We start from the raw sequence: 13,385 nt of genomic DNA, 5'->3' as shown, positions 1-13,385 counted from the left end.
ATGTATCTGGCTCTTTTCAATGTGAAACTCTAGATCTGACCCAGTTTTCATCCCAAAAATTTATTTATACAGTAGTAATTAAAGTTCCATTTACGGAAATAATGCTTTAAGATGACTACACTATGAATTCAGTACCAAAATAATTAGAACATTCACTGTGCGCAATCAGGGGCACTACTGTGCTTCAGTATCATAAGAAAGTAAATGTACATAGAAGGCTTCTGTCAAAAGATCCAATGTGACACCCTTCTTTTTTTTTTGTGTTCCCACTCCAGCAGCAGATAAGTAAACTAGCTTCAGTGTATGGGATACAGAATTTATTCTATTGCACCGTAGCATCCTGAATTCGTGATTACGACCAAAATGGTAGACACAGACAGGACACAAAACGACAGAACGACTGTCAGTCTTGTCGTTTCCTGTCTGCGTCTGCCATTTTGCAAGTAGTGATGAATTTAGGAAAGCAAGTACTAAACACTTTAAAGTGGAATGCAACAGAGGTGCCTCCTTGCTTTCTTGGTGATGGGGCCAATGATCCCTTCATTACTGTCGTCTTTTGGGTTCAGATCTTTCACTGATCTCTTCATATCCTACGCAGTCAGTCGTAAAGTAGCGCTGGAGAAGGAATAAATGAATGCACGCTAGAAACAGTCCTGCTGAGAGGATAAAGCAAGACAAACATAGCTCTCACGAGTAGATCTGGCCCATTTTGATTCATACATCAGCGGGACCTCGCTCATTACTGATTTGAAATAAGATTTGGGCACAGGGAAACTTTCATCGTCACAGTGCTTTCAAGGGAAATTTGCATGAATTTGCTTGCCATTACAGTTCAATTTGACTTAGTTTCGGTTTCTGGATTTGGCTCATTTTGATAAAAAAAAACTCCATATATGGACTGTTCACTTGTGAACTGGAACTTGGTATTTATTTTTGCCTAAAGGATAAGGAAGCAAAAAATATGGTAAACCGATGAGTACAGTTTTGGACTAAACCCCCCAAAGCAACACATGGACTATGAGGGATAATATAGTGGACAGCTCCAGATTAATTCAGACCACCTGGGGTCCTTTACCCTGTGCCTACACTGCACACATATGAGCGTTTCTGTATTTCAAAATATTTAATCATGAGTTCCAAACAGGACAATGAGTAGGGCGGTCCTATTTCATGCTACTAGTTGCCACCAGCCGCCCTTTTTCTCTTTAACTGTTCATTCGTATAAAGTTTTGCAGTGATTCAAATAACACTGCAAATAAACAAAAATGTACATTATTCTGGAATTTTAGCAGGGTGTATCTCATAACCTACTGATGCCTTCAAACCAAAAGTCACCCTGGCACAGCAAACTCCCAGTTTGATATTGACATGCCTCGGCATTTGCAAACAAAATTGAGAACTTACATGTTACAATTCACATTACATGACCTTCTTATACTAGATTCCTAAAGACAGTATGCAGCAACGGATATTTAGAGAGATCGTTAGAAACTTCAGGATGGTGAGGATCTTCGCAGAGTTCACTTTTGGGCTTAACTAAATTCATGTGTTTACTGTAATAACTCGAATTTATAATCAATAAACAATCAACATGCCCAACAACTGAAGCTTCAAGGTGACCCCTCCACATTTTCCACCCTTCTCAAAATATTTTTGCTCTTTTGCAAACATTTCATACGCCCTAGTGTGCCTTAAAGGGCAACTCTGGCATTTTTTTTACCACGGATTTCACTGCAAATTTCAGGGTAAGCTCTCCACAGTTTTCTGGTCATTTGTGCCAAGAGAATTTTACTTCATGGCCCCAATCGGAGCAATTTCTACAGGCAATCTTGCATGCGTCAAAGTTTGGCAAGCTTGTTGATACTCGCTCTGCATTTGCTGCTGCATTTGCTGAAGAACAAAATTTTGCGCTTATTTTTGGTAACTTAAGACAAATAATGACCCAAGCAGTCACTTACAGTGGCCAGTTAGACAATCAAAGAGCACACAATATGTTCTGGAGCAGTATCCGTGACGTCATAGGTTTCCTAGTTCGTCGTTTTAAAATACTTTTACTCGGTATTTTGAATTTTTTTTTTTTACCAGAGAAAGGGAACTCTAAAGAATATGATCATGAACTCAAAATGTTCAAAAAGCCCCTGAAGTTGCCCTTTAAAAGCACATAGAGGACAAACTGAAGTTTGCCTTTATCAACAGGTCACCACATTCCAATGACAGAAAACAAATTTTAGCAAAAACTGAGCTTTTATAAACTAGTAAAGATAAAAAAAAAATCATGGATTGAATAGAATGGCGGGAAAAAGTTTACATTCAATGTTCTCAGCAATAAATTAGCCTTCTGCTGCTGGACGAACACGACATAGCTAGAAAGCTATGCAATCAATTTCTGTTCACAAGAGCACTTGGATAGAATTGTGCTCAGTGTCTTTTGTTACCAGAGACATGAAAACTTAATTTCCCTGGCTGCTTGAAGCTGGGTTATACGCACGGGGTTTAACATTCCAAAGCTGCACATGGGCTGCAAGGCATGCTGCAGTGAATGGGCTCTGGATTAATTTATTTGATGATTTAGCATTTCGCCTCTATCTAAGTGCAACCACCAATTTAATCCCGCAACTTTCGGCTCAGCAGACGAGAGCGAATGCCACTGAGCCACTGCAATGGGGGAACAATTTTTGAAAACCTCTGTGCAGCAAATAGCTTAAACCAGAAGTAAATTTCTCTAGCATCAGCGATTTGGAAATGTGAGTGACACACCCCCAAGTGATGAAGGCATGCCTCAAAACAGTGCCTGTCCTCAAGCCAAAATCCTGCATAAGCAGATAAGAAACATACACATGCTGAGTCATTCAGGTTACCACTTTCAGACACTTTGTACACTATTGCGTGCACAGCAAACTCGCAGCTTTTTTTGAGTGTGCTGCACTTAGAAGTGATTTCACTCTTTCAGTCGATTTAGCATCCTCCTTGTCCCAAATAAGTTAGGCTTTTTGTGCCATACAGCGAACGTAGTAAATTATACTTAACTGAACAGTGAGCTGGGTAGCACATCAGCAGCCGTTTCTGTGCAGACAGATTTTGCTGACAGGAATAACATCCGACTTTTTTGCCTAACGTTGAGAGTAATGAGCACCTTCAAAACTAAGCGATTCCACGATCCCTCGGGCGCTTACTTGACAAATCCGGGCGTTTCAATGTTACTATTTCAAACCAATATGACACTTTCAGCAGAATTCTTGTAAAAACTTGCCCACTGGGCTTTTACGCTAGAAAACTAACAAACTGCCTTTCTTGAGGCCTGAATATACTGTTTAGGCAGAAAAATAATTGTTTTTGAACAAAACAAAAATGGCACCTGAAAGGGCTACTGAACAAAGTTTTATTTTCATGGTTTTAGTTCTAAGGGGTTTGACGTTTCAAAGCAACTCAGGCTATACGGGATGATATAGTGTGCGGCTCCGGATCATTTCCACCCTCTGGAGTTCACCGTACAGTACACGGGCATTTCAATGGAGGCTAAATGCAGCCACCGCCGCCGGGATCGAACCCGCGTCTTTCGGGTGAGCAGGTGAGCACCATAACAATTGAGCCACTGCGGCAGCCCAGTTCTGTGTTCATTTATGACAAGCGCCTATATTGTGCTACTCAAAAACATCAACAAGTCTCGTAATCTCCTCCACAGGAACAGCACTGACTGCCGACAAAAAAAAAAGCCTGCCAAATTTGAGGTATTACTAGCTTCTGGGACATTCTTATCATGAAAAGGTTAGAACAAATCCGACTATAAATTGCAGCATCACTGACGTCACTGTAAAGCTAAAAGACTACAGGTGGCTTGCACTCAAGCCACAGCAGCCATCATGTTGGTGACCATGGAGCAGGGCAAAAGGCTGCACGCATGTCTAATCGGTCTATCGCCATCGACTCCAACAGCAACACTATTGAGGAGGCTGCATGCCAGACTTGACTTGCATGGGGATCTGAACAGCATTCAGTTCATTATTCATCATAGCGGAAACTTGTTCCCATCATAAGGTGGGATAATTACATTCATTATTGCAAAGGCATGAAGATATAAGCTCAATTTAACACTACACACAAAGTGGCTAACTTAGCTGCACCCTTTTCAATGGAAAAGTACCGGTACAATACCCCGGCCACTTTTTGCCCCTGCCAATATGGCCAATGACAAGTTTACTCAGCTTTACTATTATAGGAAAGTAGCCACTCCAGAAATGCAAGTACCAAAAGCTTGTACATGGCACCGGAGGCCCCATGATGCAGAGCTCTATAATTATTTCAGATGCACGCTCTGATTGGGCCAACCGGAAGTGTTCGACTAACTGCTCAAAACGTAAATACAGTGGTGAAGTGATGCACTGCAAAAGTGACAGGGTGCCATTAATACAAAGATGGCCAGATGACAGGTAGTGCCACCATCTGTCAACCTCCGAGAAGTGGCCACAGGGAATAGCCAAGTTCAAAAGCGGAGTTTTCCAACATATGCGGTCAAAGAGCTTTGCCCTGATGGAAGACTACAACAGCTTCCACCTGCAGGTCGTGATAAGCACATTAGAGAAACGTGCATGCTTTTGCGTGGTCCTGATCTTCTTAAATGGCAGCCATTACGATGCCATGCCAGCCACAGTGTTAGATAGACGGCCCGGCAACGGCCTCCAATGCAGCCAATTATTGTTCCGTCACCACCATGTGGCCACAGTCACCAGGTGGGCCACAGTGGTACTGGCAATGGGATGCTGGCTGCTGTCTGCCACAGAAGTCGGCTACAGTGAACATGTTACCTCCTGCATAAAGGCATTAATAAATTTTACCCAGAGAATAGTGAATTCAGAGAGCCCACAGGCCAGCAAAATGCTGCAAACATGAGCAGGCAACTCCTGCCAAGTGCCCCAGGAGGCCGCTAGGCAAGCACACAGCAGGCCAAGCCACCTGCTTCAGCATGTGACAAGAAGTTGTGTTTATTAGCAGATCAATCAGCCGTGGTATTGTCATGGCGGCATTCGTCATCAGAGCAAGCAATTAAAGTATGTAAGAAGGCCATTTCGATTTATCACGTAAGTATCTATATGTTTCTAAATGGGGCCTAATCGTTCAAATTTTCTGCATTTGGCCACTCAAAAGGGTGCTATTAAGCAGCAGCAGCTAACATTAGCTGACAGCAGCCTCCCCACTGTTTGGACCTGTCGTTTGACCACCCACCTATCTTACACTGTGGTGCAAGCCATCTATAACCTGACTAAATGTCTACTTCAAATGAAACGCATGAATGTTGCTACTATAAGAACACCAAGTTAGACGCAATATTTTAATTAACAGTATGTCAAAACCACAAAATGCAAGAGTTCCTCATTATCCGCAATAGTTTCCAATATTTTGAGCATGTTCACTGTAGCAGTTATTTTCACCGACAACCTTTGCGCAAGCCCGCTTTTTGAACTTTTTACGGTAGGCTGCAGCAGACATTTCTTTTCCCACAACTGAAAAATACCATAAGCACAGTAATACAGAGAAGCAAACCTCATGCCAGTGCATCTGTTCACTACCGAAGCAGCTAGAAAACTAATGCTGGCATTCCGAGGACACTGTGCTCCAACCCAAAATGCATTCTGCACCAGCCAAAACTCCTATTGTCACTGCATGCGTGACCACCAGTACAGGGCACAAATTGCAGCCGCAACAAATCAACAAAATGAATGTGCCTGTATGCCATTTACCTATAGGCATGAAACCTTCAGCATACCGCGCAGAAACTACATGGTCACGTTTACTGCCATCCTTTGTTTTTTAAGGTCGGTTCAAAATGTTCCAAATGGTACCTTAGTTCATTTACACTGAACACGACATTTTAATAGCATGTAAAGATCAACAATATCTCTCATCCTACTCCTAACACAACAAATTATGACTCAAGGTACGCTTTAACTGACACCGAGTAAGCACTCGGTGCGAATTAAATGTACCCGTACAACACAAAAATAACGGAAGGGGGGTACCAGTAGGTGAAAACTAGAACTCAAGGAATCTCCACTTTGCAGACGCTGCAAACCGCTTACATTCACGCATATCTTCTGCTCCATTAACAAACATTACGATTAGGCGGAAAAAAATAATAATATAGCGCGACCGGACCATGAGTGGGAACTCCTGTTCTCCTGCGGCGATCACAGTGAAACCAACTCAACATCCGTGGGCTTGTTTCTCCGACTTCGACCAAACCCCGCGGTTTCAAAAACGAAACGGGCCTGAGTAATCGGACACCATCCTGTAAACAGAATGATATCCTACCCATCCCCGCACTACTTGCACAAGCAACAGTTGGTCCCCCAATCTTGAGCATTGGACGCATCGCATCGAGAAACCAAGAACAAGCTTCGTTTACCGTTTCCTCCGCTTCCAAAGTCAGATGAGCGCATTTGTCAAGCGCAGCATGTTACCTAAACTGAATCAGGCGTGTCACAGAGGATGACATCGACAGGCAAGGAGGTATGCAACCACTTCCTTAGCCATACGCACATACAGACAACGGAAAGGCATAGTAGACATCGGCGAAAACAAAAGTTATCGGCTAAAGACCGCGCTTTTACACAATTCTTCCTACCTGGTCAGCTTATGGCGAGCAACATTCTTCGCTGGCAACTGCCCAGGATGCTCTAACTACCGATGACATCTGAAGAGACAGCGGAACAAATCGGCTCCCAGCATGAACTTTACGACACAAGGAGGGGTAAGGTCGGGGCAGCATTCCAGCAGGGATCGGGTCACAAAAGCTGAACCACTGCGCTGGTCACACTATACTGATCTAAACTATTTAAGTCACGCATGGCTAGGATCAACATTGTAATCAGACTCGTTGTCACTCCATGCCACCGGCTTAGTTAAAAGCACTCGACGACTCTTTTTTTTCATTGACCTATCAACGATCACTCAGGTAGCAGTGAACTTTGCACACTTTACAAAATGGTGACCGTTTAAGGTCACGTGGCATTCATGCTGCACGCTGATAGGTTGAAAGTTTAGGACGTGAACCTTGCGTGAACCCTCGTAATGTCACTTAATACACCGCCGTTACCGCCGGTCATCTTTTTTATTCCTTTCCTGCACTTAACGCAACACGTTTTCAATTAATTAAGACACTTGAAACATTATTATTGGTCAGGTTTTGCAGGCACGGAGGCCAAAGTGCATGGAGCAGGCAACTTATGCAGCTAAGGTGGCGCTAATAACCAAAAACTATCATGCTTTTGCTTCCACTTTAACTTAGGTACATGCGAAACTTTCTCTGCTGTTCATTTTTCACTTTTCACTGATAATTTTAATATGCAATAAATGTTCATAAGTTGAAATTATGACTTGCACAGGTTACGCAACTAAAAGTAGATGCTAGAGACATTAGCGGCAGCTGACGGCCCGAAGGAGTGGCTGTGGCTTGGCTAGCTTTACTAGCGAGTCATCCGAAGTTGTTCGTTCTGGGTGGTGCTGTGGGTGGAGCCGTGGTGGTGTGTTTACCCGTGCAACCTGTGGACTCGATTTGGAGGAGTCGCTCGCCGGCATCACCTCACATCGAAGTTCAGGCAAAGGAAAGGGATCGCAAGATTTGACTGAGGTTCTGCACCCTTGTTCGAATTCCGTATGTATTCTGCTGTTTGAGCAATTAGTCTGTTTCGCTTGATCTGCCACTTTGCGTTCGCACTAAGCACGCCTATACTGCAACATGCAAGGCACTTATGCCCTTACATCCTGTAATCGAAGCCTGCTTCACCAGTGCAGGTTTCCCTCGGTGCCGTGATGTCGGAAGGAACAACGGACCAGACTTTGGAGAGCGGCGATCCCGAAGTGAGCGACACTGCGCCGACGCTGACAGACCATTTGAACAAGCGACTGCTGGAGTCATTTCTTCATCGTTTGAACGAGACATCCGAAGCTGCGGCAGTAACCCAAATGAATTCCGTAGCCGTCGGCGACGATTTCAGCGATTCGTGATGTCCAGTTTTTGTAACGTCGGATGTTAAATGTGTCTTGGGTCGGAGCTGCTGACCACTATCCAAATTCGCTTCGTAAGATGCCTACGCCTAGAAAGTGACCTTAATAAATGTCGCTGGGTCCTATGCAGCGTGGTCGGTGCGTAACGGAATCCAGCATGGGGTGGGGCAGTGGTGCGTGCACACTACTGCGGGCCTCGGAGGTTGACGCAACCACTTCTTAGCGAACTTTAATAATAAAAACAGTTGACAAAGCACACTTTATACACGTGATGAATCACCAGCTATTGTTACTCCCCCACTTCCTATGCAGCCAGAAAGCTTAGAGGGAAAACAATGTCAGCCCCTCTTTCAGCAGCCACCACCACTGTCCACCACACCAAAAGCTTGTCCCTGGGCCGCTTCCACCGCTGGGCACATGGCAGAGTGGACACACAAGAAAAAGGGAGGCTGGGTGCCTGTCTATGACAGGCCACGATGAGAATTTGGGGTAAAGCACAGGTTAGACGCGGCTTCGCTGGCAGCCAGGGTGAGCTTGCAATCATGATCGGGCACCCTGTTCACTCAGGATGGTGATCTCAATCTAGGACCCAAAAGTCAAGGCAGAACCACCCAGGCAGAGAGAGGGGAAAAAAAAAACACTTCCACAATTAACAGTGTGAAGCTTCATCCATATCGTCCAATAGTTTTTTTTAAGCAGAAGTCGTCACTGGTAGCATTTTATACTTCGAATCCATGAGAGGACCTTAACAATGACAAGAAGGCATTTTGTGCGTGCTGCTCAAGCAATGAAAAAACTAAATAGCACCAGTACCACTCTACATAAAGGCAGCCCCACTTCCAAGTAAATGTTTACACTACGTAGCATGATATCAAGTCGCACTGTTCTTGCTGCAAAAATTTTGTGCAGGCAGTGGGCAAACAGCTGCTGCATTTGCCAGTTCTAACAAGCCTTTAGAGCTTTTAAATCAGCCTCCGACATAAAATGTTCCTACATGACAGCAGACATCCTAACCTCGTCAGACAGTAACCAAGATTTCCCAGATACAGCGCAAAAGACTTCAGAGAAGGGATGCTAATATTGTCACTTGCCTGAATAATGCTCAATCATGTGCTGCCACTAACTACAGTAGAACCCCGCTATAGTAAACTGATATAGTAAAGTGAAACTTGAAGACCAGCGCTAAACAAAGGACCAACGATGGAGAAGACTGCACATTTTTTTTTTCTGGGGGGGGGGGGGGGGGGGTTATAGTAATGATTTTTTTTTTCTCACAAAAAAAAGGGGGGGGGGGGGGGGGGGCTATAATAAAGAGCGTTTGGCCGTAGCAGCGTACCTCCCGCGAAATGATGACAACGGGGCACGCGCGAGGCCGACATTCGGAGGCAAATGCATACCAAAAATGATATAACGGTGCTCTTTGAGATAGCTTCACCACCAAGCTTGGAAGCTCTCAGGGGAAGCCAAAAGTCCTTGGGGCCTTAACCCTTTCACTGCCAGGTTTGTTTACTCACAGCTGCACACACCCTGCCGGGTTTTTTTTTGCATATTAGTTTCCTGGAAATTTTTTGCTAGTAACGCACTAAAATGCTCTGCAGGGCATGCAGACATGTTTATTTATGATAATCTTAGAGATATTAGTTGTATTGAATCAAATCTTCCAGCACAAATAGTGCCTATCGGATTTCCTCTTCTTACGCGGATTTTTCGGTGGAAGGGAGACTTCATCGCTGACATCACTCGACAAGGCACTTAGGTGGGCTCCTTCCTCGTTCTCATTATCATTGGACTCCGAGTTCACAAGCAGTTTTGAATTTCTTCGTCCGTCAAAGCGCGGACGAGTGTGGCACATTGCCTCACATGGCTCCTGTGCGGAAACCAAAACGAAGACTTCGATGTGGAAACATGCGCGCTATCTGTTGTGTAAAATTTACCCTACAAGAGCTATGAGTTTATAGCGTCTCTCCATAGATGGCGCTACATGTCTGCATAGTTTTTTTTTACACCAGTATTATCGGGAGCGGCAGGGGGCGAGTTAAAAAGCCAAAACGAGTTATCTCGGGAGAGGCAGGGGGTGTGCATATGTGGTAGCCCGAGTTATCTCGGGAGTGGCAGCGAAAGGGTTAAGGCAATGCGCGCGGCGCGCACGGGGAAAAAAGTAAAGCTGGCTATGAGCGTAGAAAGGAGGAGGCGTGTCGCTTAGACAGACAATAAAATGAAGTGAAGAGTAGGGACGGGAAGAAAAGGGCAAACATGCACAGCACGGCAGCGCGAAGCATGAGCAGCGGCAAGAAATGGTGGTGCGGCGACTCGACTGTGTTGCGTGTTTAACTATTGCCTCTTAAACGATGCTGAGGATGCGGAAAATGAGGCCGTGTTGGTTTTCACATGAAATCAAACTTGTGTTATATCCACAGCCACATAGTATATGTGCAAATGTGGTACCTCATGACGTAAACAAAACCGAAAACGTGACAACATGAAATATGATGACTGAAAATAAATAATTATTGCATAAAGGGACAATAAGAGCAGGATGGAAGGTATTTTTGAGTGTTTCTTTTATACACCAACACTGGGTTTGGTAAGTACCAAATGCGGTCAGCAAAATCAGATATATTAAAGACCCTGATACAGAAAAAATTTTTGCTGGTCCCAGTCACTTTACTATAGAGGGGTTCTACAGTTTGGGAGTGTTTGGGAAGATTCCAGCTTTCCCTTAAAGCTGCTACAATCACATAGCAGGTGGCACAACATAAAGGTGCCTTGAATATCCTGGAACAAATATGGCATGCTACAATGCAAGTGCAATCACAAACAGCCTCCTCCCAATTGTAACAGAACTGTAAACTGGGTGAGTTAATAAATCTTAACAACAAAGCAGCAAAAACGACGCACTAGAGGGACGATGCATGACAATGCTGCACTGTCCTGAGTCTTTTGTGTGTCGCTTTTGCTGCATCATTATGAAAGTAGCAGTGTTGTGAGCACCTAATTACAGGTGCTACTAAAGCTTTTCTAGCAGTTCGCTCTCTAGCGACATGAACTCGCTGCCAACTCTCTCTGTGCGCATGTGTGTGCGTGCATGTGTGCGTCACTAGATTTCGGCTCACCACTGTAGATTTCATACACAGAAAAGGATACAACTCGTAGTCCTCTTTCAATAGGGTCTGTAATGTGGAGTCCTCGCGGCCCATAAACAGTCTCATTCTGCTCATGAATGTAGGCAGTGGCCTGCTTCAAAAACTGCAGTAGAATAAAAAATGGACCACAGAAGTTCAGGGTTATACAGCACGAGCAAATGAGAGCCATCCTACCTTCTCGTAGTGGGTTTCAGTACACATGTAAAGCAAGTACGCAGTGAGGCAAGCCATGAAGCCTTCACAAAATGTTTTGCCACTCATCCTCTCAGCTTCAGAGTATATAGAGTTGATTGTGGCAACTGTTTGGTCAAACATGTGCCTTTCTATCTGAAAAGCAGAAATAAAAACACCATAAAGTTGCACCACAACACTGCCAAGCCCAGCAATTTAGAGAGACTGTGCTCATTTTTGGACAGGTACCAAGCCATCCAGCTCTTGCGGGAACTTCGTCTGGAACTTCACCGATGTTCCCTCAGAGTAGTCACGTTGAATGAAGACCTTGTTCGGAATACGGCTTCCCTCATGGCCTGCCTGATTCTGGAAAAGCAAGGAAGCCTTCTGCAACACCGAGAGCACAGTGTGGTACAGTTTACACTTAAATGATATCAAAGGTGGGAAACAATAAGCTAGCTTACTACTTGTGCACGTTGTGACAATGTATACGAGAATGTACACAGAACGGATTAGTGCACAAAAAGTGAAAATGTGAAAAAAGTGAAAAACACCACACTCAACGAGCTCCCTTCCCATGAGGAAATTCAGCATTCCGAGTCTACTTGAACAGCACATGAAAGCAGACCGGTAAATCAGCTCCTACATCTGAAGACTGACAACTACCAAACGTGAAAGCACAATGCCATCCTGCTATACGCAGCTCAAACTGCAGCATAACCTCAAGCTACGACTGCAATGGCAAGTCATTTGAAACTGGCCACGTTCCGCGTGACAGAGGGATAAATGGAACCAGCGTTGCTGCGTTTACAACATTCCAAGACAAGCGAAGCAGTTGCTAGTGCTACGTTTCCCTTTTCATATGAAGCAGCTAACGGCAGTGCCGTTTTACCCCCGACAACGCCTCGATGATATTTGTCCCGATGAAATGTTCGGCAAAACCGCGACGAGGAGTACGCTAATACCCTCCAGCACCCACTTCTCACATCTGCAAAGCTCAGTCCGGCTGGTCGAGCACGACACACGACTTTCCAAGGGCATTAAACCCAAATTCATTTTCTTGCTGCAAGGCTCTCAAGAATGAGCACGGCCCAGACAAATGTAGTACAAACCACATAACGGTACCTGAATTCATGAAGGTGTCGCATAAGTGGCGAGCCCATAAATATTGAATATTCCAAAAACACATAGGTACGCTTAAAATTTGAGCCCACGCCATGAATGGGCGTCTCAAATGCTGTCAGAACAGCTGAAACACACGAGATAAGTAGCGAGAGAAAACTTGATATCGTAAGCCTAACAGCGGCATACAAACAATCTAACATATCGCAAAGCGAATAAGTGACAGGTGACAAAACACTCACCTGGCCAGATGCCATCCCGGCACGCCTATTTAAACCATAAGATCAAGTTTTTGCCAAGGTGCAAATCGAAATGTACTCCTGATCGATGCTAGTCATGAGACGGACAAGACTCAAAACATGCCCGCGTTTTCCCGTCGAGGTGACCCATATGACGAAACAGAGATCAGATTAACTTATTTATTGCAGTACTAACGTAACGACTAATTATACGAACACAGAAATGCAACAACAGCTACAACGCAAACTACGCTGCTCCGAACCCGCAAAACGCGCACCGTGCTGCCAAACAGAAGTCAGCGCATGCGCGCACACCCCAACAGGAGACTGCACGACTGCACTATCCAATGCACTAGCAGCATGACTAGCAGCGAGGAGGCGCTGTCAAGCCCTTCCTCCACTACCCGCATTATCCTCACCCTCAATAATCAAGAAAAAAAAAAGGCTTTTATTTGATCACGCATTAAAATGCTAGCGCAGCGCCTGAGCGAAGGACAGACACAGCAAAGGAGACTCCAAATAACTTGGCCATCTTGAAGTTAAAGGATGAAAGGAGTTTCGCTTCGCCGGAGCGTTTTTCTTGCGCAGCGTTACCACTGGTTACTACAACAAAAGCAACAAGGTTTCACATTTAAAAATTAAAAAAAAAATCGCGAGCGTCCGATGTAGGCGGTAAAGTTCTTTTTCTCTTCTTTACGGAGGATGTGAA

The 13,385-nt window shown here is 44.6% G+C and overlaps 2 protein-coding genes across 3 annotated transcripts in view; both read right to left on the bottom strand.

Moving 5' to 3' along the window:
* The window catches only part of LOC149349595 (regulator of G protein signaling loco-like), a 55,706-nt gene extending 47,621 nt beyond the window's left edge, over nt 1-8,085 (bottom strand). The window contains exon 1 of one of the 2 annotated variants that reach the window (XM_089578612.1): nt 6,620-8,085. Coding sequence is in view for 1 of the 2 variants with exons in the window: in XM_089578611.1 (XP_089434737.1) it covers nt 6,401-6,434 (34 nt within the window). In the remaining variant the exon portion in view is untranslated. Of the gene's footprint in view, nt 1-6,400; nt 6,573-6,619 lie in introns of those variants that run through there. The other variant, XM_089578611.1, reaches the window with a different exon arrangement.
* Nucleotides 8,086-8,217: 132 nt separating this feature from the next.
* LOC149349594 (golgin subfamily A member 7) lies at nt 8,218-13,087 on the bottom strand. The gene is made up of 5 exons (XM_089578613.1): nt 12,680-13,087; nt 11,565-11,681; nt 11,319-11,471; nt 11,146-11,247; nt 8,218-8,583 (listed from the first exon to the last, which is right to left on the bottom strand). The coding sequence occupies exons 1-5, from the start codon at nt 12,692-12,694 to the stop codon at nt 8,542-8,544; spliced, it is 429 nt and encodes a 142-aa protein (XP_089434739.1). The 5' UTR covers nt 12,695-13,087; the 3' UTR covers nt 8,218-8,541.
* Nucleotides 13,088-13,385: the final 298 nt, after the last annotated feature.

The sequence above is a fragment of the Amblyomma mixtum genome, chromosome 3, assembly GCF_055824585.1.
Source record: "Amblyomma mixtum isolate Tamu chromosome 3, ASM5582458v1, whole genome shotgun sequence".
NCBI classification, from domain to species: Eukaryota; Metazoa; Arthropoda; class Arachnida; order Ixodida; family Ixodidae; genus Amblyomma; species Amblyomma mixtum.
Note: the sequence above shows the minus strand (reverse complement) of the source record. Positions and strands in the feature narration are given on the sequence as shown.

Coding starts and splice junctions, on each gene's coding strand:
- LOC149349594 (XM_089578613.1), bottom strand. Junction 11,472..11,564: donor CGCAAGAGCTGGATGGCTTG/GTACCTGTCCAA, acceptor TCTGCTTTTCAG/ATAGAAAGGCACATGTTTGA. Junction 11,248..11,318: donor CTGAAACCCACTACGAGAAG/GTAGGATGGCTC, acceptor ATTCTACTGCAG/TTTTTGAAGCAGGCCACTGC.